We start from the raw sequence: 26,297 nt of genomic DNA, 5'->3' as shown, positions 1-26,297 counted from the left end.
GGTTATCCTACAGCCCCACACGTACTGCTGTGGTTGCTGAGTGCCCCCGGGAAACTCTCAAATGGGATGTGCACCAGGTGATGCCCAGTGACGCTTCTTGGACTGCCTGAGGTAGGAGCTTCCTAACTCATTAACACCTATTTTTAAACATGTGCATTAAAAGGGGAGGAGAAAACACAGCAATCTGAAACCTTTACATGTGCCTATATTTTTTATCGTGGTTTCTGTAGCAGCAGAACTTCAGATAAAAAAGAGGGTAAGACCCAGCCAAAAGAAATACACAATGTGTGACTCAAGTTGAAGCTATACTCCGCCCTCAATAGTCTAGAGGTCCCAAGACCTTAACAGTGGTCAAACATTTATTTCAAAGGTCAGACATACGCCCCTTGAAAATGGACTAGAACTGGTACTCAGCTTTAAGAAAGCCATGAAGATAATTACTGCACTATCGTTCTGGTAATACTTGTAAAATGTTTGCCAAAAACCACCAAAGAAATACAGTTCAAATTATCAAGGAGATTATTACAACAACAACACATCAAGACCTACCAATTAATGATGAGGACTATGAATTGTTACACCACAGGTGGATAGAAAGTAGTATGTAATTTTATGCCTATTTCAGTTCTCAGCACAATATAACCTTTAAAAATGTTTCTTAAAATGTAAACTTTATGGGGGGCAAACGAAGTATTGGGAAATGGTTAGAAAGTTCACCAAAACCTTACAAACTCACATGTCCTCAACTGTAATGTCCTTGAGGATCTGGCAGTAGTCCACATTCCACACAGCCTGATCGTCCCAAACCTTGGAGGCAAGAAGAATGGCTCCCAAAACAATTCTTTTCCAGTTAGTGGGACAAATGTCGATCTCAGCATAAGTTAAAAGTCTTTCTAAGTAAACCTGCAAAAGTAGAGCACTGGTCTTTGATTTTAGTTCAGCTAAAGTGCTGTGATAAGAACTGTTAGGAATGACAGATTTCATCTGTTTTGACATGCCTTTTATTCTTAGGTTCTACAGAGACTTTGTTTGGCCACCCAAGCCAGAAGCCTGGTCACAGTTGCATGTCGGACACTTCTGTTGCCTACTCTGCCCATGAGAATTTCCAGCCCAATTTTGTCACAGGAATGAATGGATATCTTAGCAAAGGACATCCTGAAGACATGCATTGTGTTATTACCTCCCCGCTCATAAAAGTCAGCATATACAGGCGCACTGTAGATTCAAGTTGTTCAATAAATGAGTGCCTACCACATGCACTGTATTATACCTAGCTGGTGTTATATGAATATATTAATCCTTGATAATGGCACATTTTATATCTTTTCACAGTAACTAGTTCTTTTGTAGCAAGAGCTGAAGATAAAAACTGGTGGTCAAGAGAGCCTCCCAGTGGCTGCTGTGTGGTGCAGCAGGGCAGGCAGTGCAAATGAGGCCGGTCTTTATGACTGTCAGGAATTCTGTACTTAGTACCTGTTTATAGAACACATGCATACAAAGGGTAGTCCCCTAATTTTCACATCTCCATTTCATTTCATGAAGTTCATCTCTGTCTTACATAATCTAAAGCTTAGTCAATTCTGTTGATTTTAAAGTGGTAATATAGCTGTCAGTCTCTGTATTCTTGGGACTCTTCTAAAACTGCCAGGTACCTTGTGAGATTTCATGATTTCTTTTACATATATTAAATGTCTATTCTACAAAGAACTGAGGAAAGTTAACAGCTGAGTAAAGATTGTAGAGGTAAGCTGTGATTTGTTGTTACTTCAAAGGGTGCTCTGCAGAATAGTATATATGCCATTTGACCAAAAAAAAAAAAAAAAGTCCAATTTTAGAGTATGTTTACTGTCTGAAAATTATCAGGTTGACAGCTCAGATTTACCAGTGTTCTCCAAACCCAACTATGTTTTCAAAAACAAATGGTTATTGGACATTTGTATGTTCTTAGTGAAATTTTGCTCCTGTTCTCCAAAACTCAGTGCTCTCAGGTATCCTAAGAATGAACCTCCATACAAGGTTCAACTCTTTATGGGAATAATGAGAGGTACTTATACAACATTGGCAATCTCTCAGGTTCCTGTCAGCCTTACTGGCAAACTTGGCATGTGCCATTACTCATTCATTTATACCATTTGCCCTCCTGTCAGTGCAATTGACATTTCTTTCTTCTCACTGAAGCTAACTATCAGTGAAGCTGATCCTATCCCACTTCTGTAAAACAGTCCCCCAAATTACCTCTTTTTGAAGAATTTCTCCCTCTGCCAGAGATTTCCCCCAATATGAATGTTTGTTATTCTCATCCCACCCCCCACACCTCCTAGAATGTATCCTTTTTGTTCACATGATGCTAACTTTTCATCTCCCATTCTCTCGTCACTTTAGTTTGCCCCCTGCCACTATCACTCTACTGAAAATAATTTTGCCAAGGTCATCAGTCCCTTTACACATATAAACCAGAGCTTTTCATCCCAACTCTCTGCTCCCCAAGCTTTCCCTAATAACATAAGTTGGTTCCAGCAACTGCCACATGCCTAGTTGCTGGAACCAAAAACCTCCATTTGAATTAGCTTGCTCTAATCTGTTAGCGGTTCTTGTTATCTCTACCCATTGGTAATCTTTCTACTTTCTATTCTGTCAATCTCACCTGTACCATTGCTGTTGCCTTCTGACTTCTCTGTCTCCAGGCTGACTCCTAACTAGTTTATTCTCCCCAAAGCAGCCAGGATAGCCTCTTAAGAGCACTTCACTCCCCTGTTCAGGATCTGCCAAAGGTTTCCCATCAAACGAATAAAAATGTAACTTCTTCACGGCCTATAAACTACAAGGCCCTATAAGATAGGGCCTTCTATGACCTCATCTCCTAGGTTCTTTCCCTCATTCCTCACTCGGACCACACTGGCCACCTCGCTGTCCCTTGAATACACAAAACATGTTCCCATCTCAGAATCTTGTATGTGTCCCCTCTGTCTCTAATGCCAGAGCTCCTTATACCTTCCCTCAGTTCGTCAGGTCAAGGTTCCAATGTTAGCTCTTTAAAGAGGCACTTTCTGATCATTCTATCTAAAATAGTAAGCCCCTATAATCACTTTACCTTGCTTTATCTTCCTGGTATTTACTACTACCTGAAATATTCATCTTTTTTAAAACATTCATTTAAAAAAATACATCTTCCTCACTAGAATATAAGCTCCATAATGGTAAGAACTTTACTCCTCTATCTTTGACACTTAGATTTGTAAGGACTGTCAGAACTTAAGGGACAAGTCCCTAGAGGAGTACTAGAGTGGCAGGAAAACCAGGAAATAATAAAAGAGATGCCAAAATAAGAGAGGTTCAAGAAGGAGAGTGTGGTCACATGCTAAAGGCTGCCATTCCATAAATTCCTACTGAATACCAACCTTTTGTCATTATTCTATCTTCTATCCACTTTTTACTCGACACTTTCTCTGCCTTTGAACAGCTACTCTTAATTCTCTACCTTTAGTTCAGATTCGTGCTCTAATTCCATATATTGAAATGATTACTAGACACTGCCACTCTGCTGTCATGCAGGTACATCAAGCTTAACTTATCTACAAAGAACTCCCCTTCTTCAAACCCAGATGTTCTCCTTCCTGTAGTGCCTAGCTCTCCACGTGGAAGAACCATTCCTGCCTTTCTCCGTCATGTACTAAGCACTCCAAATAGCTGGTAGCTCCGTGAAAAGGCCTGTGTCTGATCCAGTGTCCATTGAAAGGTCTCTATTCAAAAGTACAAGCTGCCTCAGTAAAATTTTAACAATACTAAAGGAGGAGGCACTGACCTGAGTGTTCTTTCCCTCTAGACCATGCAGCTGACATAGGTTTGCTATAGGGAGGAGTAATATAATCCCATCACTTTTCACTAGGATAGGACTTATATTCAAAATGATGAAATCTAACCACAGGAATTCTGTATGGATGATGCAAAGGTCCTTAAACAGCTAAAGCTTAGGAGGCAACTAGCAAATCCTTTTCAAGTACTACTGGCACTACAATCCTGGGCAGCTTCAGAGGCAGACACAAGAGGACAGTAGGGATGAATTAACACCCACCATCCATGGAACAGAGAATTTAGGGTTGTCATTCTCAATCAGGACACACATCAGCAGAATTGCCTAGGGAATATAGCCTGAGACTTGGCTTAGATATACACAGATGGTTTTGTTATTGCCCCCATCCTACCCCACCAGCTTACTTAGTATGTGTACATGTGTGTGCACTGCATGTTCATGTGTGTCCTCAGGTGTGGTAGGAGAAACCAGAAATCTCTTCTGCTGCCTTTAATAGCAACTGTTCTGTGATGAGAAAAGCAATGGCAACATTTTAAATCATAATGATTATTAAGCTTGAATGTGGGTATTTTACTTCTTTTGATAGGTTTCTCTTAATAAAAGTTTTGACAATCACTTCAAGAACCTACACTTATTTGAAAAACAGAACCATACCCTGTGTACGAGACAGGAAAGATGCTTAATGGAAAAAAATATCTTACCAAAGTTACTATTGCACATTCGGCTGTTAGCTGTGCAGCACTAAAAAGAGTACGAACAAATCTGTAAATAAATTTGTGTTCAGGATCATGCTTGAAATATTCCTCTGGAACCTTTTCTCGCTAAAAGAAGAAAAAATGCAATGTAAGTATCCATTAAAGAAAGATACTTAAATACTCTTACCACAGCAGTCTTTTATTTGTGCCCACATGCTCCTTAAAATTTTGATTGCACTGACATGTCATTTAATCTTTTAAATATAAACAATGGGATCTTAAAATACCTTAGTGATTCAATACTCACCACCACTCATTAAAGAAAAATAACAGGAACCACCTCAGAAAAGGTATATATGTTCCTTTCCACCTAACCTCCACAGAATTCCATCTAAATGTAAATTATTTTTAGGCTCAAGTCTTGTTGACGACCAAGTCTTCTCTTCAATCAACTTTAAAAAATATTTTCAGTTTCTTATAACTATAAGGCTCTAAGGCTGTGCTGGTCCTATAAAGTAGTCACCAGCCACATGTCACGATAGAGCATCTGAGGAAGTGAATTTAAAAATTTTTGTAATTTTAATTGATTTAAAGTTCAAATAGTTTTCTATTTATCTTTTTAACATATCTGTTATATTTATTAACAAATATTTATATTGTTTGATGCTACTGAAAATTATCTTTTAAAAAGATACATTTTCTGTTATTTGGGTATGTTTATTCGCTTTTGCTCACTAATTACACAAAGCTGAAACTGAATTCTTACTGTCATATCCCTTACACGACACTCCTTTTGTAAAATAATTAGATATAACATGGGGTGGGAAAGAAGACTTAAAGATGATTTTTACTTCAAGCTGGGAGTAATTTTCTTCCAGTAATTAATTTCAAAGCAAATCAACATAAAATAAACACAACTGTATAAGAAAAAAATACAATCTCAATTAAATTGACACTTACTGTGAGTGGATGTGATCTCTCATCAAAAATATCCAAGGATCTATTTGCATCTCTATAAAATAAGAATGCTCATTTAAAAAAACGAATTCAGAAATAGTTAATATCTTAGTAACACATCTGCTGGGAGTCTTAAGGAGGGTCAAAGGAGCTTAGCTTCAACAAAGCAGTTTTACAAATTCTTCTCTTGGATTCTGTAAGAGGGTTTCCTGACCTGATTTTACTCAGCACATCAAATTCTGTGAAATGTTTTGTACAATGACCAGCCTTCCAGAATTGCCTTTATAAGCATCGACCCTAACAGGCAATGCTAGTAAACCAAATACATATTTCCACTCCTCTAACCTCACATTGGAACATACAAAAACATTTTATATAGTAGTATTGATGGGCAATGTCTTTAAATTTTGAATGCATGTGAATATGAGATCCATGTTTTTTCCATTTTCCTCTTATTAGTTTCCTATATTATATTCTTATTGTGTATCTCTTCTTGTCTCTTAAATAGTTGGAGTTAAAAACTTGTCTTTTAATTTTAAAAGTGACCAGTCTTTTGATTTAAAAGTTCACCACACTAATATACTGTGCTCATTTAAACAGTAGTTCTCTTAAGTGTGTTCTGCAGGCCTCTAGGGGTTCCCCTAGCCCTTTTCAGGAGGCCCGTGAGGTCAAAACTGTTTTTATGGGAACATTAAGACATTACCTGATTTTACACTGACATTTGCAATGATTGCATAAAAGCAAAAGTGGGTAAAACTGGTTTCTGAGCATAGATCAAAGCAGTGGTACCAGAATGTACTAGCAGTCATTCTATTCTTCACTGACACTTGCAGCTGAAAAAAAATTCTGCTTTTAAGTTAAGAACTCCCTTAATAAAGCAGTAAAAATAGTGTTATTAAACCTTGGTCCTTTTTATATTATGAATAAGTGGAAAGCATGTACTAAATATTTCTGCAAATTAAAATATGGTTGTGTTAACGAAAGGCACTTGTGACTTAGTTTTGAGCAAAACAAGCCACTTTTTTCATCTTTATTTGATAGTACAACTGTCATTCTCTCAAAGATAAATAAAATGAGCCTGTTGCTTCAAGAAAAAGAATAAGTATGTTTGTTGGCAAGGATAAAATCGAAGCTATCAAGCTAAAAATCAGGATTTGGAAAAACTTGTACCTTCTGTTGTGAGCCTGACAGCCCTTCAATACTTAAAGACTTTTCTGATAAGGTTGGTGGTGATACTAACAAAAGTGAGTTTTTGACACTGTATAAAGAAATGTGAACCAATACTTTCCAAATGACAAATGCAGAATATTATAAAATCACATACAAGTAACAGATCCGTTCAGAGGACAAGATAGATCAACGGGTATTAATTTAACAGAGTACTCACTACAACATCCACTGATATGATTTAACATTCCGCTGTAACTAATTTTAGAAACTAGGACTTGTGGACTTTTGGTACAGTATCAAAGAATATTCACAATTATCTAAAGGCTTTAAAAATTCACCTTTTTCCAGCTATTTTATCTGCATGAAGCTGGGTCTTCTTCATACTGTTTCTTTTAAACAAATATTGAAATGACTAAAATAACCGCAAATGACTAAAGACAGAGTAGACATGAAAATCAGCTGTCTTCTATTAAGCCAGACAGTAAAAAGACTTGCAAAAACGTAAATATATGGCATACTTTCTACTCTTTTGGTGTGGAAAATAATTATTTTTCATTAAAAAATTATATTAATACCATGGCTCTTAATCAGGTGTGATTTTATCCTGCAGGGAATATATGGCCATTGTTAGAGACATTTTTGGTTCTCACAATGTGAGAGGAGAGGGTGCTACTGGCATCTAGTAAGTAGAGGCCAGGGAGCTGCTAAATCCCCCCAACAAAGAATTATCTCAAAATTTCAATAGTGGTATAAAAACCCTGTTTTAACATACAGTGGACTTATTTTTAAATTCTTGATTTTAATTTCTAATACAGTAAATATCAATATAACCCACATAAACAAGTACTCTTCGGGATCCTCAATAACTAGTGTTGAGTACTAAGATGCAATCAAATGATTCACTTCAGTAATGTAATAAAGTGCTCTACAGCTTTCTCAAATAATGTCTATAGTTATTACCTAACACTAAACTTGGTAACTTGTAAATTTATTATCTATAACAACAAGACAAGTTTTAAAACTCACCTGTTCTTTATGTGGTAATATATTGCTAAGGTCACACTGTGGAGGAAAAAAAATAGTAACAATTGATTTTATCATGTTAGGTCTGAAGATATTTTTTAAAAGAAGTTGGGATGGGGTAGAGGGAAAGACCTTCCTAGCTGCCCAGTGGCTTTGAAATCCTTATTCAGAACAGTATCATATGGGCACTTTTCCTGTTTTAATTCTTTGGCTTTTAGTAAAAATAGGAGAACCAAAATGCTAGGTACATGCTGTTTGTTAGAAGACAAGTTTCAGTTGATTATTATAATATGCTATTACATATTTCCACTTCTATCCATAGAACATTTCATCCTGTACAAGTTATATCTATCTGTACACATGCTTAAATTTAAGCCATGCAGTCATTTTTTGGGCTTAAAAAAAAAGTTGTCAGGCCCCACTTTTCAGTTGATTTACACTATCCACCTACCCACCCATTTTCCATTATTTCCCTTAAGGTAAATAAAGGGCTCTATACCAAATAAAATCATTTAAATAACTTTTACATAATTATTAGAAAATTTAATAGCAAATATAAGTACCCAAAAAATCGACAGGTCTAGCTATCTTGAAATAAGCAGTGCTAACAATGCAGTATACTACTACACAGTTGAATATTAATAGGAGTTATTTCCAAATTAGTTTAAATATTAATGAGCAGATATAAGTCCTCAGATACTACGCAAGTTATTGTATTCCTAAGTTATTCACAGTTGTCATGTAATAGGCAACAAAAAGGTTCTCTTGGTTAAGTTATATGCTTCTCTTTGCCCTCAGTGTCTAGAATGAAGCTCAAAATTGAGGGAAGGCAAATCTGAATTTCAAAAATAGGTCTGTAGAATATTAACGTTTGTTAAAAGGCCTATAACATTATTAGCATCAAAGATGGATACTTCTATAGTGCTTCAAACAGTTTCATCTTCAAATTAAGATTTTTAAAATCACAGATTCGAAGCATATAAGCTGAGAAAGACCACTGAACCTTAGATGACATTTAATACAACAATGCACTTTACAGATAAGGGAACCAAGGGTTAAAACTGACTTGCCCAAGGTTCTACCAATAGTGAGAAGCAATTCTCTTTCTCCTATGCTCTAACCAGGTGGTGGTTCCCAAGTCTGGCTGTACACGGGGATCATTTGAGGAGCTTCAAAAAACTACCTGGCTTCCACTCCTAGACATTCTGATCTAACTGGCATTGAGTATGACTTGAGATTGTTTTTAAGGCTCCCTAGGCGATTGCAATGTGCAGCAAAGTTTGGGAACAAATGAGTTAAGGTTAAGATCAGAGTCGCCCTGGATGCTTCGTCCATATAATCATGCCTCACATCTTTCTTTAGCTTATCTAAAGGTTTGTGAGAGTGAATGAGTGTGTTGGAGGAGGGGTGGAAGGCATGTGCTGAGAGACATATATTTTGAAAAAAGTTACATAACTGATTCTAATATAGCTCACCCACCACACTGATAACAATGCACTACTACCTCATGATAAACATTTTTCAAATTCATTCCTAAAAGCCAATTTGCTGTATTTAATTTTGTCAGTAAACCTTATTTCACCAGTAGGGAATACATTGAATGATCATTTTTAAAACTTAAGAGCAAATTAAAACTTATGTACTTCTAAAAATTAGACTAATTTGGTGTGGAGGGAGGCATGAATCCTATTTGTCTGAGAAAGGTTAATCTTTAAAACTATTTTTGAAATACTGAAGCATCAAAATTTTTTGAATTCAAAAGAAGCTACGGACTGTAGCCAAGCAGAGTGGTTTTTTTTTTTTTTTTACTCATGGATTTAGTGTCTTGGCTAAATAAAAATATTCAGTGATGACTTGATAGGTGCCAAAGCTCAGGATGTTAAAGAGAGATGGAGGCTCAGTTTTTGCTGAAACACAATGTGATCGAGACTTGTTGTGAGAGAAGAAAGTTAACGTTATTATGATTGTGAACTTGCTGTTTTTAATTAAAGTAGGAAGTTACTTAAAATATAATTAGCAAAAAAAGCTAATTATATTAGCTTTTTTTGCTAATTATATTTTAAGTAACTTAAAATATAACTGGACAGCCCTACTGGATATCAGGAAGCTCTACATCTTGTTTTGTTTTCTTTCTCTCTCTCTCTTAAATAAGCTTGAAAGGTTAATCCTATGCTGTTTTTAAAAGTCCGTCACCAATTGTGGACTATGAAGTGCTCCCAGAAATTAAGGAATAGTTTTCATCATTATGACGCTATTCATGTTTGCTTAAGTATAAACCTGACTACGGCTATGTTTCCCAAACTTCACCTCTCTCATTTTTTTCTGCTGTGATTGATATAGTGTCTTGGAGATATACATCTATACATATATGTAATTAAATTTAATGTATCTATTAAATTAAAACTTCATTTGAACAAATTTAATGCACAAATTGGCTTGAAAAGTTGTTCCTTAAGCCTGGTTTGATGCATTTCCCCCCTTTTTTGGGGAATAGGAAGGAGAAGTAAATTTTCATACAAAAATAGTACAGGGAAAAAAATGCACAAGAGGAACAATCTGATAAAATCCAATTAAATTTAAATGCAGATACACTCTGGTGCCAGTAGGGGACAAGCTGTTTCTCCTTCTGAGAGTAGCCTCCAAAGTAGTATGCATTCTTTGAGGCCTCTATCTCATAAAAAAATACTTTTTCTCTAGAAACATTCAATAAAAAAGCACCTCTCCTTTTTATTATGTTTAACAATGCCTTTAACAACAGAAATGCATCAAATAAAGATATATACTTTTTCTGAGATTTCTTATTTGCTAATTGGCTTTTCCTTCTTCCATCCACTCTAAGATTAAAATGGAAATTGAAAACTCATATTTAGGTCTTTGAAATCAATATGTAATTGACACCAGTTTCTTAACCTGATCACTGAAAAGGACAATCAAATGACTGAAATTACATATGGCTGGGATGCTTTAAGCATAAGGGGTCTGTCACTCAGCCCTTGGCAACCTAGTTGTACTCACCATTTTATTGTGGTTCTAAGATTAGGCTGGCTGACTGTGCTGTCATCTAGAAATATTGTTGAGCATGAGCTATACTTTTTAGTAAGCTGCCCTGGAGATACCTGAAGGGGAAGGGAAATAGAAGAAAATGTCACAGTAAGTTAAACCTATAAAAGTGTATTTTTCCTTGGTTAAAATGTCAAACGAATAAGCATTAAGATTTTTCTAACACTCCATGAATGCTTGAGTGTGATATCATGTGCAGCTCTATAGGAAACCCATTAGATACTCTAACTTCCACAAACGAGATTTGAGGAATGGGTTGTAAAATGCTGCCCTTGATATAGTACCTATAATCAAACCTGGCAAACACCTATTATAAAATCCCTTTATAATAATATAAAAGGTTTAGAATAAGATTTCAGTGTTTTCTTTCCTTAAGCAATAAAAAGCAGCTGAGATTTTCTATTTCTACTATTAATTTACTACAATAAAACTTAATGCCATATATAATATTGAAGCAAAAGCATTTTATTGCAGTAAATGAAAGCCAACAATAAATATGAGTTCAGGAGACAGTGTGACAAAATAAATGTTTTCGAGTCAGAGGTGTGTGTGCCAGGGCTGCTCTATCACTAACAAGCTATGGGCCAAAAGTCTCTCTGGGCCTCAGTTTCCTTATCTGGAGGATGAAAGAATATTTTCTCATATCCAAAAACAGATAAAAAAAACTCTGAGAATTTAACTCTCATTTCATATTTAAAGAAGACTGTCACTACATTACTCGTGAGACCCTGAGAATACTGTTCGTTCATTTCTAAATTTTATTAATTCTATTCTCTAAGTTATCTGACACTCATCAGGATGCTTTCCTGCCTCAGTCATGCTCCTCTCTGCCTGCAATGCCTTTTTTTTTTTTTCCTCCGTGTCCTAGTAAGCTTAAGTGCCATCTACCTCTAGGATACCTTTGCCAGCAGCCACACTACAAAACTTCTTCCAGTTCTGTACACTCACAAATCTAAGATACCACTTCTTACATGGTATGAAATGCTTAGAGCACAGAATCTGGGACAAATCAGGAGTTCAACAAGTGTATGACAAATTATTTAAAATCAATTACAACTTGAACATAAATCTTATTACAGATACAAATTAGAATTTATCTGCAGTGGTACTAGAGAGGTAACGATGAATGTTTTGAGACCCTCTAGAGAATAACGCTTTAAAACACTTTAGAAGTATCCATTTATTTGTGAAGAGCCCAATCATAGCGTAATAATCAAATACTGAAATAGCCTAAACTACGTTAGGACAATTCTCTTCCTTAAAGGAAAGCCAATAATCAAATACCAATCACTGTAAGAAGTTATAAGCAATAGTAGCATTCTTTAATATCAGAGAATACCAACAATTTTAATATACTTGGTTTCACTGTATTTTTTTAAAACTAATTCAGATGAGCCTTCCTTCCTCATATTAATAAAAAATAGTTTTCACCATGCTGTCATACTCTCCCATCAGCATTCCCCACAAATACACAAAAGATGGTGCAGGGAGAAAATCTAGTTGACGCCCTTTAAAATACAGAGCATTTAAAGAATGCCAGTAGTCAATAATCAGAAATATCCACATATTATATAAAACACCATTTTGCTTGTCTCACAAGTTTTGCTGTAAAGCCACTTACTCCTTATTAATAAAAAGTTCCAGAAAATATATTTTTGAAAAGTATCACTATTTGGAGGAATAAATTCTCCTTCAAGCTAGAAATGTTTTATCTATATTAAAATTCTTTTTGTTCCTTAAGCTATTCGGTTAACATATAATTACTCTTGGAATCTCAAAAAACGAATGTAGCACAAAAAATGAAAATTCATTCATATAGTTTTATTCTAAATGCAAGGTTATTTTTTTTAATATCACTACTATTAAGGTGTAATATGGTATATATCACACCATAATAAAGTTAATTCTGACCAAAAACCTATGTATTGGGGAGCAAAAATAGAGAGAAAATTCACCAAACTTGGTAAAGCTTTGGGTGATATTTGCTTTCATTTTCCTGTTGAAATTTTTTTCTATTATGAATACATATTGGTTTGTCTTTGAAAATATTAGTGCTAAAACATTTTAAAATTTTAATTAGAATGGTCTTATAGCCCAACAGGGGGTTCAATTAGTAAATCAGCAACTTACAGTCTGCTGGCTAGATCCAACCAAAGAAACACTGAACACTTCCCCCATCAGTATGGGCCAACTCCCAAATATTCAATCTTTTCAGTATTAAGTATCTACTATTCACTAGAGGATGGCCGAATTAAGCCTCTGAGCAAAGCCTGGATATACTGGCTGCCTGCAGGTTACTTTTCTCTCATCTTGCTTGAAAATTAAGACAATTTTCCTTTATGGTTAAAGATTTACCACTGCTGGCTCACAAGCTCAATAAACTACAATGACAAATATAAGGATATAAAATGAAAATACTAAAAAAAATAAATAAACCAAACAGCCAAAAACACTGTTGATGGTTTAGTGTTTATACATAATATTTCAACTGGTCACTAGAATAGACAGGGACAAAGAACAGTACGTTTTTCATTCATTCAGCATGAATAACAGAATAGATGGACTTTTACAATCTCTACAAGAAAGAAAAGGGGTTACTTCGTAGACTTAACATTCAATGGCAAAGACTAGGAAAATAATCATACCTAGAGGTTTAAAAAGTCACAACCAAAACCTTACCATCAAAGGTTAAGTATCTGCTGAAATCCTGCCCCCCACCCATTATGCCTATTGCCTCATTTTAACCCATTAAAAAATGAAGCTGAAGTTTGCTTTTTTCTCTTTACTTTTTCATAAGTTTGGACATTAAGAATTAATGACTTTAAATTGACTTAAAAATTTCTAACACTTTATGCATTTATAAAAACTGCACCCTCTATGTTGCACATTAATAGGACGGTATGTCAGGGTGCACAGTTTGAATAGGATTCTTAATCAAGGCCTTAGTAGATAAGTATAACATGCTAATTACAGGTATAACCAAAAAATATTCTCTGAATATCATTAATTGTATTCAATTAAAACTTTACACTTTGATTTACACTTTAATTTTAGGTTCTAAGTTAAACATTGTGGAGTGACCACAAATCTATTTCTTCTCCTCTTCCTTTCAGAGATATCTTACTAGAATTAAAGACATTTTAAAAAGTTTATACACAATACAAGATAAACAGCAGGTGATTTTTAAGGTTTAAAAGCTAAAGTCTAGATAGAGTAGTAACTGACACGAGAGAACAGAGAAAGCACAATCTTGGTTCCAACGGAGCAGCCAGAACAGGAAAAAAAAGCCAGTCTGTCTTACAGAACCCAAGGCAGGCTCAGAATTTAGAGGCCTGTCAGTTAACAAAAACTCTGCTTGTTCCTGGTGCTTCCAATTATATCTTAAGAGATAGCCAGGAACCTCCACACATTTGGGGGAAGCCAATAACCAATGAGTGAGAGAGATCGAAACAGGAAGAAAATTAATGGGAGTGATAAAATTCAGGAGCAAATGAAAATTAAAAAAAAATTTTTTTCAGAAAGACAAGAAATTGCATTGGTGAAAGAATCAAATGCTATAAAAAAAAGAATGACAGAATTTAAGAGAACTCTATAAATTAAAAATAAGATAAACAAAACAAACTGTTCAACAGAAGGGTTGGTGCATAAAGTCAAGGAACTCACCAAGAATTAAAAAAAGACAAAATGGAAAATAAAAGGATGAAACAAATTAAGAGATCTGTGCAAGAATACTGATCTAAAAGTTCCAACATCTAAATAACGGGAATACTAGAAAAAAGAAGAAACAGAAAAAATATCAAATAATCAAAAAACGTTCTCTGAAAGATCTGCAGACTTAATGACCTCAATAGAATGAAAAGATCCATACCAAACCATATTTTGAAATTTCTGAATCCCAGGGATAGAGAAGGTACCAAAAGTTTCCAGAGCAGGAAGGGATGAGGGTAGGGGGATGACTAAAATTGGTACTGTACAAATGCATCATACAACGGCAACAGATTTAAGAGAACACTATAAATGAGAAAATAGCAGAAATGTCTTCAGAACTGCAAAAATTAGTTTCAACCTAGAATTCTATACTTTATCAAATAGGAGGCATTTCAGAATGGCTAGATCTCTAAAAAAGTCTGCCCATTTACCCTTTCCTAGGGAAATGTGCTCCAGTAAAACAAGGGAGTACGAGACAGAGGGAAACATAGAATCTAGGACATAGAGGATCCAACACAAGAGAGCAGTTATGTGAGATCTCAGAGCAGTTATGACTTTGAAGAGATATGACAGGAAAACGACACAGAGCAGGCCTAGGGAAAACCTTCAGTCTGTACTGAAGTAGGATAACAACAGGCTGAGGAATATTGTTTCCAAGAAAAAAATGGAACAGATGTGTTTAGTAGACGGAAAATATTTTTGACAGGCATGTGACAAATGTTACATTTGGGGGAAAAAATAGCTATTAGAAAACAGACAAGTGAATACAGTCAGGAAATTAATTCTACACATGCAAAACTGAAGAATTACTAGGTATTAAGACAGCATAAATGTAGTATTCCTGAGAGCTATCTTTCTCTGTCAAATTACTAGTTAGGTACCAAAAATATTTTTTGAAAGCTGGGAGACCAGCCTACTTACTTACTGCATATGGCTATGTGCAATCATGTTGGCTAGAAAGGAGGGATCGTCCTGGAGAAGTGCAGAAGCACTCAGATTTCAGTAATATTTAAGAAAAAGAATGAAGGATGTACAAGGAAGAAGCACAGCCAGAGAACGATATGGCAAGGAACAATATTTGCATAGTAATTATAATGTAAACATTCATTTTGATTTAATAACAACCATGATACATGCTGAAGGAACAGAGGGAGGGAAATAAGTCCACAGTGAAATGAGGCAGCTAAGCTTGCACCTGCTATGACAGGAAATCAATAGCTAAAAATTAACTTAGCTGTTATACTTTTGTTACTAAATAAGATTTAAAAATTAAGGCAGATCTTTATACCACAACCATGTTATTGAAATTTAACTGTCAGAATCTTTAAAAAATGGGCATTACTAAGACAATGACTTTCCTGACTATGTACATTTGCTCATGAGGAAAACAGAAGAGATTCAGAAAAATCTACAAAAACAGGTCCAGTCTAATGGTACTGAGTCCATTATATTTTTTAGAAATCATGGCAGACATATTTTTAATTCAAACTATTAATTTCTTAACTTTTCAACTGTTTACTTACATGGTTTAAATGGTTGCTCTTCCTCTTTTCTCGCACTGAGAATAAAAAAAATTAACTGATCAATTCTGATACAAATGCCATAGAAAAATAAAAGTAGTTACTAATTATGTGATGGATTACCAACATACAAAACGAGACAAAATTCTATTTCATTTTTAAATAATTTCCAACAAAATTTATAATTTAAATCATCTGGCAAGATAATTCCCATAAAGTAAAATGTAAAAACTTAGCTTTACTTTCTGACCTAACAAATAGTCTATATTAGGTACAAATGAAAGACTCTCCATGTACCAGAGAAAAGGACAAAGCAAATTAGGCCAGGTGAGAAACTGAGCAAATAAAGTTTCCCTGTTCCACATCTGAGCCACTACTCAGTAGTAGCTTCATATTCCACATTTACACCCAGCTTATTTGAATTATCAGGATCTAACATTTGACAGCTCTAAGACTAGATGTACCTACATTTCTGGAAGCATCCTGAACCACTTACTGGTAATCAACTAAAATGTCTTCTTAAAAAACAAAAGGCTCTTTATTCAATTGGAAAGTAACCTATCTTAAATTTAAATTTGAAAGTGAGTGTGCTAACCTAACTGAACACATATACAAGCAAACACAATCACTTTGCTCTAACAAAGGCCAGAAGAGAATAAAAGCTCCAAAGAGGGTCTGGGGCTGCACTTTTAATGCAGGATGAGCATCATAGGCACGCATTTTTTACGACTGAAGAGAAAGGGGTTGGGGTGGTTTTTCTTTTACTGTCTCCACTCTCTTTCTACGTGTGAACAGCCCATGGCTCTGGAAGAAACTAGGAAATACAGCAATCCTAACCAAAAATGATTGGCTTAAGACAGGAAAAGTACACACGCAATGAAAACGCAGATTAGAAACTCCTGTTTTTTTATTGTGTTACATTACTTCATGGAACCCTCGCTTCTTGTATTCCTGTGGTCATAATCAACTGGAAAATTTGGTCATGTATGGCTTTTTAAGCAAGTAAACTTAACATAACACTAAGGAAAATAAGCAGGTAAGCAGGGATGTTAAAATCCTACAGTTCCGATTCTTATCCTAAAACAAGCAGAACACAGGAAATTCACACTAGTTTCATACGCTGAGGTTACTTTCTGGGAAACTCCATAGGGCATGTTTGCTCTGATGTACCCTAGCACAGCACTACATTAGGTTGGAGCATAAATCTGGATGCAGACAGGATCATTTGGTTGAGCACTATGTAAAATGCGGCCAAAATCACAAATTCAACCCTCATATATAAACTTATTTTTTTGATTTGTTCAAACGAAAACCTAACTGTGACCTAAATCCTATTATTCATCCTTAAAATGTGTGCTCTTTGGAGCAAGAGGAAAAGGACACAGTAGTTTGTAGAAACAGACCACATCTAAATCATGTGGCCAGCTGACTAAGTTGACAGAGGTGGCAAAGTGTTTAACAATCTACCTGTTCTAGCTAAAACGGTGACAAAGCAAAGTGTATCATCACATGTTAAAATAAGACAAGTGGATACATGAGAAAGTGAAACATTTAAACCAATGTATGGGTTATAATAAATACTTTCTAAATACACAAAACAAAAACAGTTTTCAGTCTTTTTCTCAGAGGAAAAAAATACTGTCTTACCATCTGTTTGAGATTTGCTCAGGAAAATTGTGCTTGCCCTTGGGTGGTCAGAAGGGTTGGATTCCAAAGCTAAGTCTATATAGGAAAAAGAAAAAAAGGTGTGATAATTTAGTTGAGTAGAAAAGTACATGATCTTTAAAATAATCAATTTTAATTTTAAACACTTTTAACAGTTTTGGGAAGAATTTTTAGGAACAATAACAAGCCAATTTGAGTAAAGGCAACAATATAAAAATTCTACTGGGAAAGTGCAAAATTGTAGAATTTCTCCATATGTGTGGAATAAAGCCAGGCTATGTCTTAGACTTTTTTTTTTTTTTAAACTTGTACCTAAATAATCTAGGAAAACTTTTAGATGAATCATATATGTCCTTTCCCTCTCTTACTTATCAATTAGGAATATAGTTACCCTCCTCCATTGTGCTGGTATTACTAACACATTCCAGGAACAGTCTCAAGAAGCAAGTTATGCTGTGGCTCATTACTATCAGATACCAGCTAATATATCAAATATGTCCAAAACAAGTGAGGTGTTTTTTGTTTCTTTGTTTGTTTTTTTGGCAAATGTTCTTTAGACATTTAGGCTAATTCTAATTCCACTTAACAAATGAATTTATTTAGTTAGCTGTGGTTTATTTGGGAGCTGTTCATCATGGCAGGTTTAAAAGGACGGCATAAAAGTTCGATGTTCTAATCTATAGGAACACTTTCATGATAGTGATTTTTAACTTTTGCCTTCAATTTTCAAAGCTAAACTCTCATTTCTTCCTGCCATGACATATGATTAATTTGGGGCTTCAATAAGAATACTTTCTGGAGCTGATCATAGGGTTGTTTACAAAAAAAAATTGGCTGTATCTATGTAAAGGTAGGCCAGCCTGCAGTCCACCTTGCACTAAAGCAGGATAGTCTATTTAGGCAAGAATACAAAACGGGTTTGAATTTTCATAGGACAAAGGTTGCCACCATATGGAATAATAAAGTTGTAATTAAAACAAACAAACAAACAAAAAACCTTATAATACTCCTCAGCAATGTCCATCTCAAACTGCTTAACCAATCTTGTAAGAAAGTGGACCAAGATCCTGATAGAGTAATGGTTAAGGCAGTATTTCCCAAACCACAAATAACGGTTCTATTTTTTTAAAGGGTGTTTGGTGGTCAAATCTAAATAGATTATACCCCTGGTTCTTAGAGAATAAAAATGCACACTGATATGTTAAAAACTAGTCAGTCTAGTAGTGAATACTGTCTAACTCAGCATTTCACAAATTTATATACCTAGAATCCTTTTTTTCCTATAAGTAATACAGTTAGAATCTTGCACAAACATACTTGGGACTTCCTGGTTTAACAGGAATCTGAACCATCCATTTTAATGGTATTGCCAGCACTGGAAATTTATATAGCTAAACCAATTGCTTTGTTCTTCAAGGAAATTCCTTCACTGAATTTCAAGTTTATTAAACTGCTTTTGGAAAAACTATTCTTTTCAACATTTTTATGTAAAAGAGCCATAAAATTATTTAAAGGTTTTTTCCCCACATATTTGAAAAATGAGACATTAGCTATTTAGAAAAATTAATTCAGTTGTGCACAAAGTGACAGGCAGAGACTTTCACAGCTGCTTCAAACCTCGGGCTCCTGAAAGGATTCAAGACTACTTCCTACTAAAAAGAAAGCAAATATAACACGTTTGAATCTGAAAAATAAGCAAAAGTAGCCATATTATGTATCAGTACCTATGGCACGATAAAGTTTAATTAAAAGTTTTCAATGGGAGTCCAGGAAAATTAAGTACCAGTATCAAAGAAGTAGGTATACTGTCTCTCACCATCTCTCCCTCCTTTCCTTCCTCCCTCCCTCCCTATCTGCCCCAAACCAAGATGTGCTACTATGAATCTAAATACAAAAATCAAGAAGGCTGGGATAAAAAGAAAAGACAACATGCAGGGGGAAAAAAGCAAAATTAGCCTAAGTGACAAGAAAAAAGCTGGGACTCCCTGCTTACCCTACCTTCAAGGTGGCCACACGCCCAATCAATCTGCCCTGGGATGACGCAAGAACCACAAGAGAAAGGCACAGTTGTACTCAAGCACCCTTGGATAGTCTGGAGCTACAGAGGCTCACTCACCTTTGCCATCCTGAAGGAAAAGCCTTTTCAAGAAAGATCAACACAGGAGAGCAGAACCAAGACAAGTTCTGAGATCATTTAATTTCTGAAAATGCTTTCAAAGAGTACCTTGAATTTTACTCTGTGAACTCTCCTTATATTAAAGACAATACTTTAAAAAAAATTTTTAATTTTGAGATAGTTTGTTTAATTTACAACTGAAAGAGACCTAATCAACAGTATCAATGATCACACTAAAGGTGGGAATATGTAAAAGTCGCTTGCTCATTCCTGTAATAAATGTGAACAGAAATTTGCAAGAGCCAAAATAATGCTTTGTTTAAAAATTACCCATAAACTCACAACCATTACTATCATTACTATTAGTTTTTTTCTTATACTTTTTTTAAAAAGAAAACTCTAATCAGTGTATAATTTATGTCCTATTTTGTAACTATCTAGTGATCTACGCTCCACTGCAGCATATGTACTGTTTCATGGATACATAATGGCCAATCAAGTATTACTCCTATACTTTACGTAGCCAATCTCCTATTGTTGGAGTTTAGGTACTTGCAAAGTTCTATTCTGTTAGGAAAATCTTCATGTGTATAGTGTTTTTTTGATAATTTATTTCCTTAGGAAAGAGCTCCAAAATAAGATAACTAGACCAAAAAGTTAGATCGTTTTCATGGCTCAAAGTATACTAAGTTGCTTTCTAAAAAAGGTGGGGGCCTATTAGTGTATAATGCTACCCATCATACTATTTTAGCTTCTATCCATCCCCCCACCCCCGCCTCCAGCTTTGGATACTTGAAAAGATACTTACTGATGTGAATGAGGAACCTCAGTGTCTCTAATTTGCATTTCTCTGATTACACAGTTTGACTATTTTCCCACAGTTAACAGTGCTATTTCCACCTCTATGAGTTGCCTATCATTTGTATGTAGTTTATGTATTGTAACCACTAGGGCCCTAATGTTGTCAATTTGCATGAGGCTTTCATAATGTTCTGTTTATAGCCCACAACGATTTTCTATGTAACTTGAACTTTTTGCTATGTACTGCATCATTATTTTATAGAATGGATATTTAAGCCATTAGACAGCAAATTCACATATACACTTAGTATTTCTGCTATGTCCTTTAACTGTTTTCCCAAGAGCCTAAAGAGACAATGATAAATCGTACTACACTATTTTCATTATCACAAAAGACTGCGAACTATTAAACAAAGCATTACCACCCCTCTAACACGCACACATGCATGCATGCACAAAGTGATTTAGAGAGATGTCAGGAAATTACTGTTCATCTTATAAGTGAATCCTTCCAAAAAATATTTCTTTAGAAACCTCCAAGAATGTTATCTTTTTTAAATTTAGGAGAAATATTCTTGAGCTCATGATTAGGGGTTATGATTAATATTGCATGTTAAGTCCCATCACTTTTGTACTATCAATTTAAATTACAACTTAACTTGACAGCATGATAGGTTGATGTAGGAAAAGTATGACTTAAAAAAATTAAACTCTAGGAGTCTTAATGCAAATATTCCTAAGAAGAAATCTGTAAAACACTGCTGATATTGAATACTACTTTTCTCGAATTTAAGATTCTATCAGTTCTAAGATCCATCTCAATTGCACAGATGTGAAAATATAAGCAATTTAGAACAAACGAAATGCAGTACTAAAGGCTAAAAGTGTTAAAATGCCATTGTTAACTCTCAATAAATGATTCTTCCTCGTCAAAATGTGAAGGGGAGAGGGTGGTGACCAAGAAATTATCTAACAGAACCAGCCTTCTTCAGAAAGACATTGATTTCAACATATTAATTTCAATATATTCCAATTAAATAGAAATATCAGCAGTTTCTGGGCCAACTGCTGGGCACCTGTTTATTAAGGCTTCCTGCATTTACTAAAACTAATACATTGTATTAGTTTTACGGCCCAAAATACAAACATGTAAGAGTTCACACTTCTCCATACCTCGCCCCGCCTCCCCCCCCACCAAGGTCAGGTAATTCCTACCTGAAGGTCTTGAGCTGGCCTGTCTCACCAGAGGGCACGCTCCTGTGTCCACCCCACTCCCCACCTTCGCAACCCCCACTGCTCACATGAGCCTCGCATCCGCTTTTCTAGCCTCTGACAATCCTAACCCTGGCTTTCAATCCACTTCAACAGCTGCCTCCTCCTTGGTTCTCAGTTTTGCCTTATTTTAATCCTCAATCCGTGTTTTAATGACTATGACTAAGATGTGACATGTCATACAGTGAAGTATACCTTTTATATATTTCTAAAAAGTACTTTGCTCAGTTTCTTGGACTTTTAAGAACATCTTTTGGGTTGCTATTTACCTTAATTTCATTTCACATTATGCAGCATTACTGTTTTAACCCTAAAGCTTATCTTAATATACTAAAAAAAGGGAGTGAGAAAAAACATAGTAATCTAAAAGTTGCTATTACATAATGGGTAATTCTATAAATTCTGTTTCTATGTAAAACAGACATATTCCTATGCTACCTAACTCAAAACATTGAGGATCAAATGAAATACAAGAGTAGTGTATATTCTATAAAGCACAATAAATGACAAAACAGCTTTCACAAATTAACTCAAAAACAGAAAGTGACATTACGCATTTCATTGGAAAGTGTATGAAATGTCCACTCATTACCCACAATCAAAAATATCATCTTAAGCAAGTATGTGCTTTGGCAACCCACTAAAAGGAAAGGGATAATAGTCTAAAAATTAGCAAGAATCTCTCCCATTTTTTTAAAAAGAAAAAACATATTTCCCCTGCTTCTGTCATGTAGAATACTATATGTCCTCTCCTTGCTTTTTTCATGTAACTTATCCTGGAGATCACTTCATAGCAGTAAAGAGGACTCTTATTTTTTTACTGCTCTATAATTCTCCATTGTGTAGATGTACCAGTTTATTTTATGTCCTTTACTGGCCATGAGTTATTTCCAATATTTTTTTTTAAATAATGCAACAAAAACTTTGTGAATATGTGGTTTCATACTTGTGGGGTATGTCTTCAGGATAAATTCCTCAAAGGATTTGATTAATGCATTTGCATTGTTGTGAGATTATGCCAACGTCCCCCCTTCATGAGGTTGATCCATTTTGCATTTCCATCAGCAATATATAAAGGTAACTGTTTCTTCACAGCCTTACCAAAGAAGGCACTGTCAAGGTCATGGATTTTTCTCCCAAATGGAGACATACTACAGTGTAGTTTAATTTTGCATTTCACTTATACGTGAAGACATATTTAATCTATATTTTTTCTGTGACTACTTATAGATTCACTTAATTTCATATCTTGTTCATTCATATCTTGTTCCTACTTATAGATTCACTTAATTTCTTTAAGTCAGCCTATTTTAGACCTTTGTTTTTATTGAAGCCACTACTGGCTCTCATCTGAACTACTGCCTTCTACCCGCCTTCTACCCGGTTTCCTTACTTCTACCCTTGCCTGCATTACAATCTATTCTCACACAGTAGCTTCTCTTTTTTGTTTTTTCTTTCAAGAATTAACATCATTTCCCTGCATATAATCCTACAATGGTTTCCTATTATGACTAAACTATAAGTCCTACTTTTTGTCAAAGCCCACTAGGCATATAAGGTCTTAATTCACCATATTTCTCCTGGCATCCCTTTCACTCTGCTGCAGCCATCCCTATGTCTGTCTTTTGCCTGCACTCAGTGAACTCTGTATGGAAGCCTCTTCCACATCCTCACATGGCTCCCTCTCATTTTTAGGACTGCTCAGTGTCACTTAAAGAGAGCCATGTCTTTAACCGCCCAGGTAAAACTGTCCTCCTCCTCAGTCCATTACCCTCTTTTACTTTCTTCCTAGCCCATCATTACCTGGCTTTCTAGACTGTTCATGTGTAGTCTGCCCCAGGATCCTCTAGAATGTAAGGACATGAGTTAGGGAAGGGACTTTGTCTTGTATACCACTGTCCTGCATCTGGAATGGTGCTCAGTAAACATGTTTCAGTGTACCCCGAACCAGTTAAGTTTCTCCTAATTCCCCATATCTTCTAAGATTTCATCTAATGCTGTCATTTGATTTGTTGCCTAAGACAACATTACCTTCTGATCACTTAGAGTACTGAGTTATTCAGAATTAAGGACACAAGACAGGCTACCAAGAACCACAAAAACCTAAAAGAGCTCTAATGTTCAATGAAAAACCAATGGTAACTTTAATTTGGGATAAGAACATTTAACGTTAAAATACCTTAACTACAAAATAACATTCTAATCGTTATAAGAAAGTATATCATCTGATCTACAGGGAGGTACAATGCATCTGTTTTTATTTGTGTCCCCAGAATAAAGCATTATAATGGGATTGTGTATGGTTTCACTTTAAAAGATGCCCAATCATAAAGAGTGGGTGAATGAATGATATTCTATTTGATGGTATGTTAAACAGTTATTAAAAGGCATGCAGTAGAGCTCCATGTAATTGCATGCAAATACATCCTGGAGCACTCTCTAGGTGTCAAGCACAGTTTGAGGAGCTTTGTCATTACTTTATTACAAAGATGCACATAAAGAATGACATCATTTTTGTAAAATAAATTATTATGTTTATATGCCTACAAAAGGTTCAGAAAGAATCAACATCAAAATATTAATAAAAGTTCTGGATATTCTGAGCATAAGTAGTAAATGACTTTCTGTATTTTCTAAATCTTTTACATGAAATGCTTATTGATATCGTCACCAAAAAAAGCAAAAAAAAAAAAAGGGGGAGGTAAATAGCTACTGGAAAGAGGATAGATCAATTGCTCAGATATTGGGTTTTCCCCCAATAATGCCAATTCTTTCACTACTCACTCCTCAGGGGGAGGGGAGGAAGGGGTCAATTGAAAGAGCACCTTTAGCCAGCAAATCAGCAAAGCTCATTAAGGTCAGAACATAAAAGGCTGTATGAAAAGTTGAAGAGTAATAATGAAATTGGATAACAGGACTTTAGTGTCATTTTTTCTTACTGATACTACCATCAGTTATATCAGATATACTGCTAGATAAATAAAGATAGGCGAGGTAGTAAAAAAACCATTTTAAGTCTATCTGAAATCTATACGGATTCTTAGGAATATCTCTTTGAAATGGCTTGAAGAAATCAATGTTCTGTTTCAGGAGAACAAGGCAGAGACCATTCATGTATGATTTTGTTTAAATAACCAAATAATTCAATTCTCCACTGTAGAAAAGCCAAAATGTTTTACATGTAAGTAGGTCTTTCTTAGTTTCCAGGGAAACTAATATAAAATTGTCTGAAATAAAGACATTAAAAGCAAACTTTCAATGTGCCTGTACTTTATATTTGGTGTTCTGACCTTGTTTCTATGGAAACGTAATCATAGGCAAACACTGAAATTGAAGTTTCTCATATCACTTTATTGAATGCCAAAAACATTTAAAGACAAATTGAAATGAAATTTTAACTATCATGTTAAACATAAAATGGTAAATCCTGTACTCGTGAACTCTGTTTTTATCAACTTTTCTGACTTAACACTCCTCATCATAGTCCTATGCTTAACCACTGTTACCTGACCTGCCCTCTTACCAACTCTGTCCAGGGCATTCTCGGCTTCCATCAGAGGTCACCAGAACAAACTCTTTAAAATATATCAACTTGTTTACCTGGTAAATGTATCCTCTTTTATGACTTTTACTTTTCTCCAACATAATAAATCTATAAACATAGGATGGAGAGATAAATGCTGCTTCTGAGTTGTGTTCAATAACTTTGAACAGAAATGTTCAAGACTTAAGATAGGCCTACTTTATGGGTAAATTATAAAATACAAGATGCATTGTTAAGAGCTTTTTAGTACTCCGGAAACTGAATTTCGCATATACATCACCTCCACATCAGCCTCTTCTGTTCAGTAGCTGTGTTACAGTCATTTCTGTTCAGTAGCTGTGTTACAGTCATTTCAGATTTCCGGAAAACTATATACAGGCTTTATTTGTAGTTAAAAGGGCCAAACTGAGATATATTGAAAATGTGTTGTAAATCTTAAAAGAACTATATAAAGGTCCAATTTTGGTCTCTCATCCAACACTACCCATCTACCAACTAGTTTGTAAAATCACTGAGGCTTACCTTACAGCACCAAGTAGAGCAGAAATTTTCATAAATACTTACTTGCTTTGTGTTTAAAGGTACAATTAATTCACATAATTTGTTCACTTTTTTCACAATATTTGAATATTCTGAAAAGGGAGTACTTCTCAGCTACAAAGCTACATCCATCATCTGGGTGAATTTACAGGCTTAATTATTCTAACTGTTAAAGAAATTAAGAGCTCAAGTAAAGTTTAAATAGAATAAGAGCTATAAGACATTTCCTCTATAAAATAATGAAATATCTGGTACTTAAATCCAATGGACCAACGGGGCCTCATCATCTTTACTGTAGAACGTTTTCTACTTCAAAGGAAACAGTCCTCAGCCACGCTGTTGCCGAGAATTATTTTAAGTCAAACATTTCCTCTCTCTCTTCTCCCTCTCCCCTCCCAAGCGTCCCCTCCCCCGC

The 26,297-nt window shown here is 35.1% G+C and overlaps 1 protein-coding gene across 3 annotated transcripts in view; it reads right to left on the bottom strand.

Moving 5' to 3' along the window:
- Positions 1-26,297, bottom strand: part of CCNYL1 (cyclin Y like 1) — a 33,743-nt gene that overhangs the window by 5,963 nt on the left and 1,483 nt on the right. Inside the window, exons 2-8 of one of the 3 annotated variants that reach the window (XM_006921396.3) lie at positions 17,592-17,666; positions 15,948-15,982; positions 10,672-10,772; positions 7,660-7,695; positions 5,467-5,518; positions 4,513-4,632; positions 737-903 (exon numbers count right to left, since the gene is read on the bottom strand). In XM_006921396.3, the coding sequence (XP_006921458.1) occupies positions 737-903; positions 4,513-4,632; positions 5,467-5,518; positions 7,660-7,695; positions 10,672-10,772; positions 15,948-15,982; positions 17,592-17,666 (586 nt within the window). The remainder of the gene's footprint in view (positions 1-736; positions 904-4,512; positions 4,633-5,466; positions 5,519-7,659; positions 7,696-10,671; positions 10,773-15,947; positions 15,983-17,591; positions 17,667-26,297) is intronic. The other 2 variants (XM_025039512.1, XM_015596595.2) reach the window with 2 other exon arrangements.

Source organism: Pteropus alecto, unplaced genomic scaffold, assembly GCF_000325575.1.
Source record: "Pteropus alecto unplaced genomic scaffold, ASM32557v1 scaffold3, whole genome shotgun sequence".
Lineage (NCBI taxonomy): Eukaryota > Metazoa > Chordata > Mammalia > Chiroptera > Pteropodidae > Pteropus > Pteropus alecto.
The sequence above is the reverse complement of the archived record's forward strand: the minus strand, read 5'-3'. Positions and strand labels throughout refer to the sequence as shown.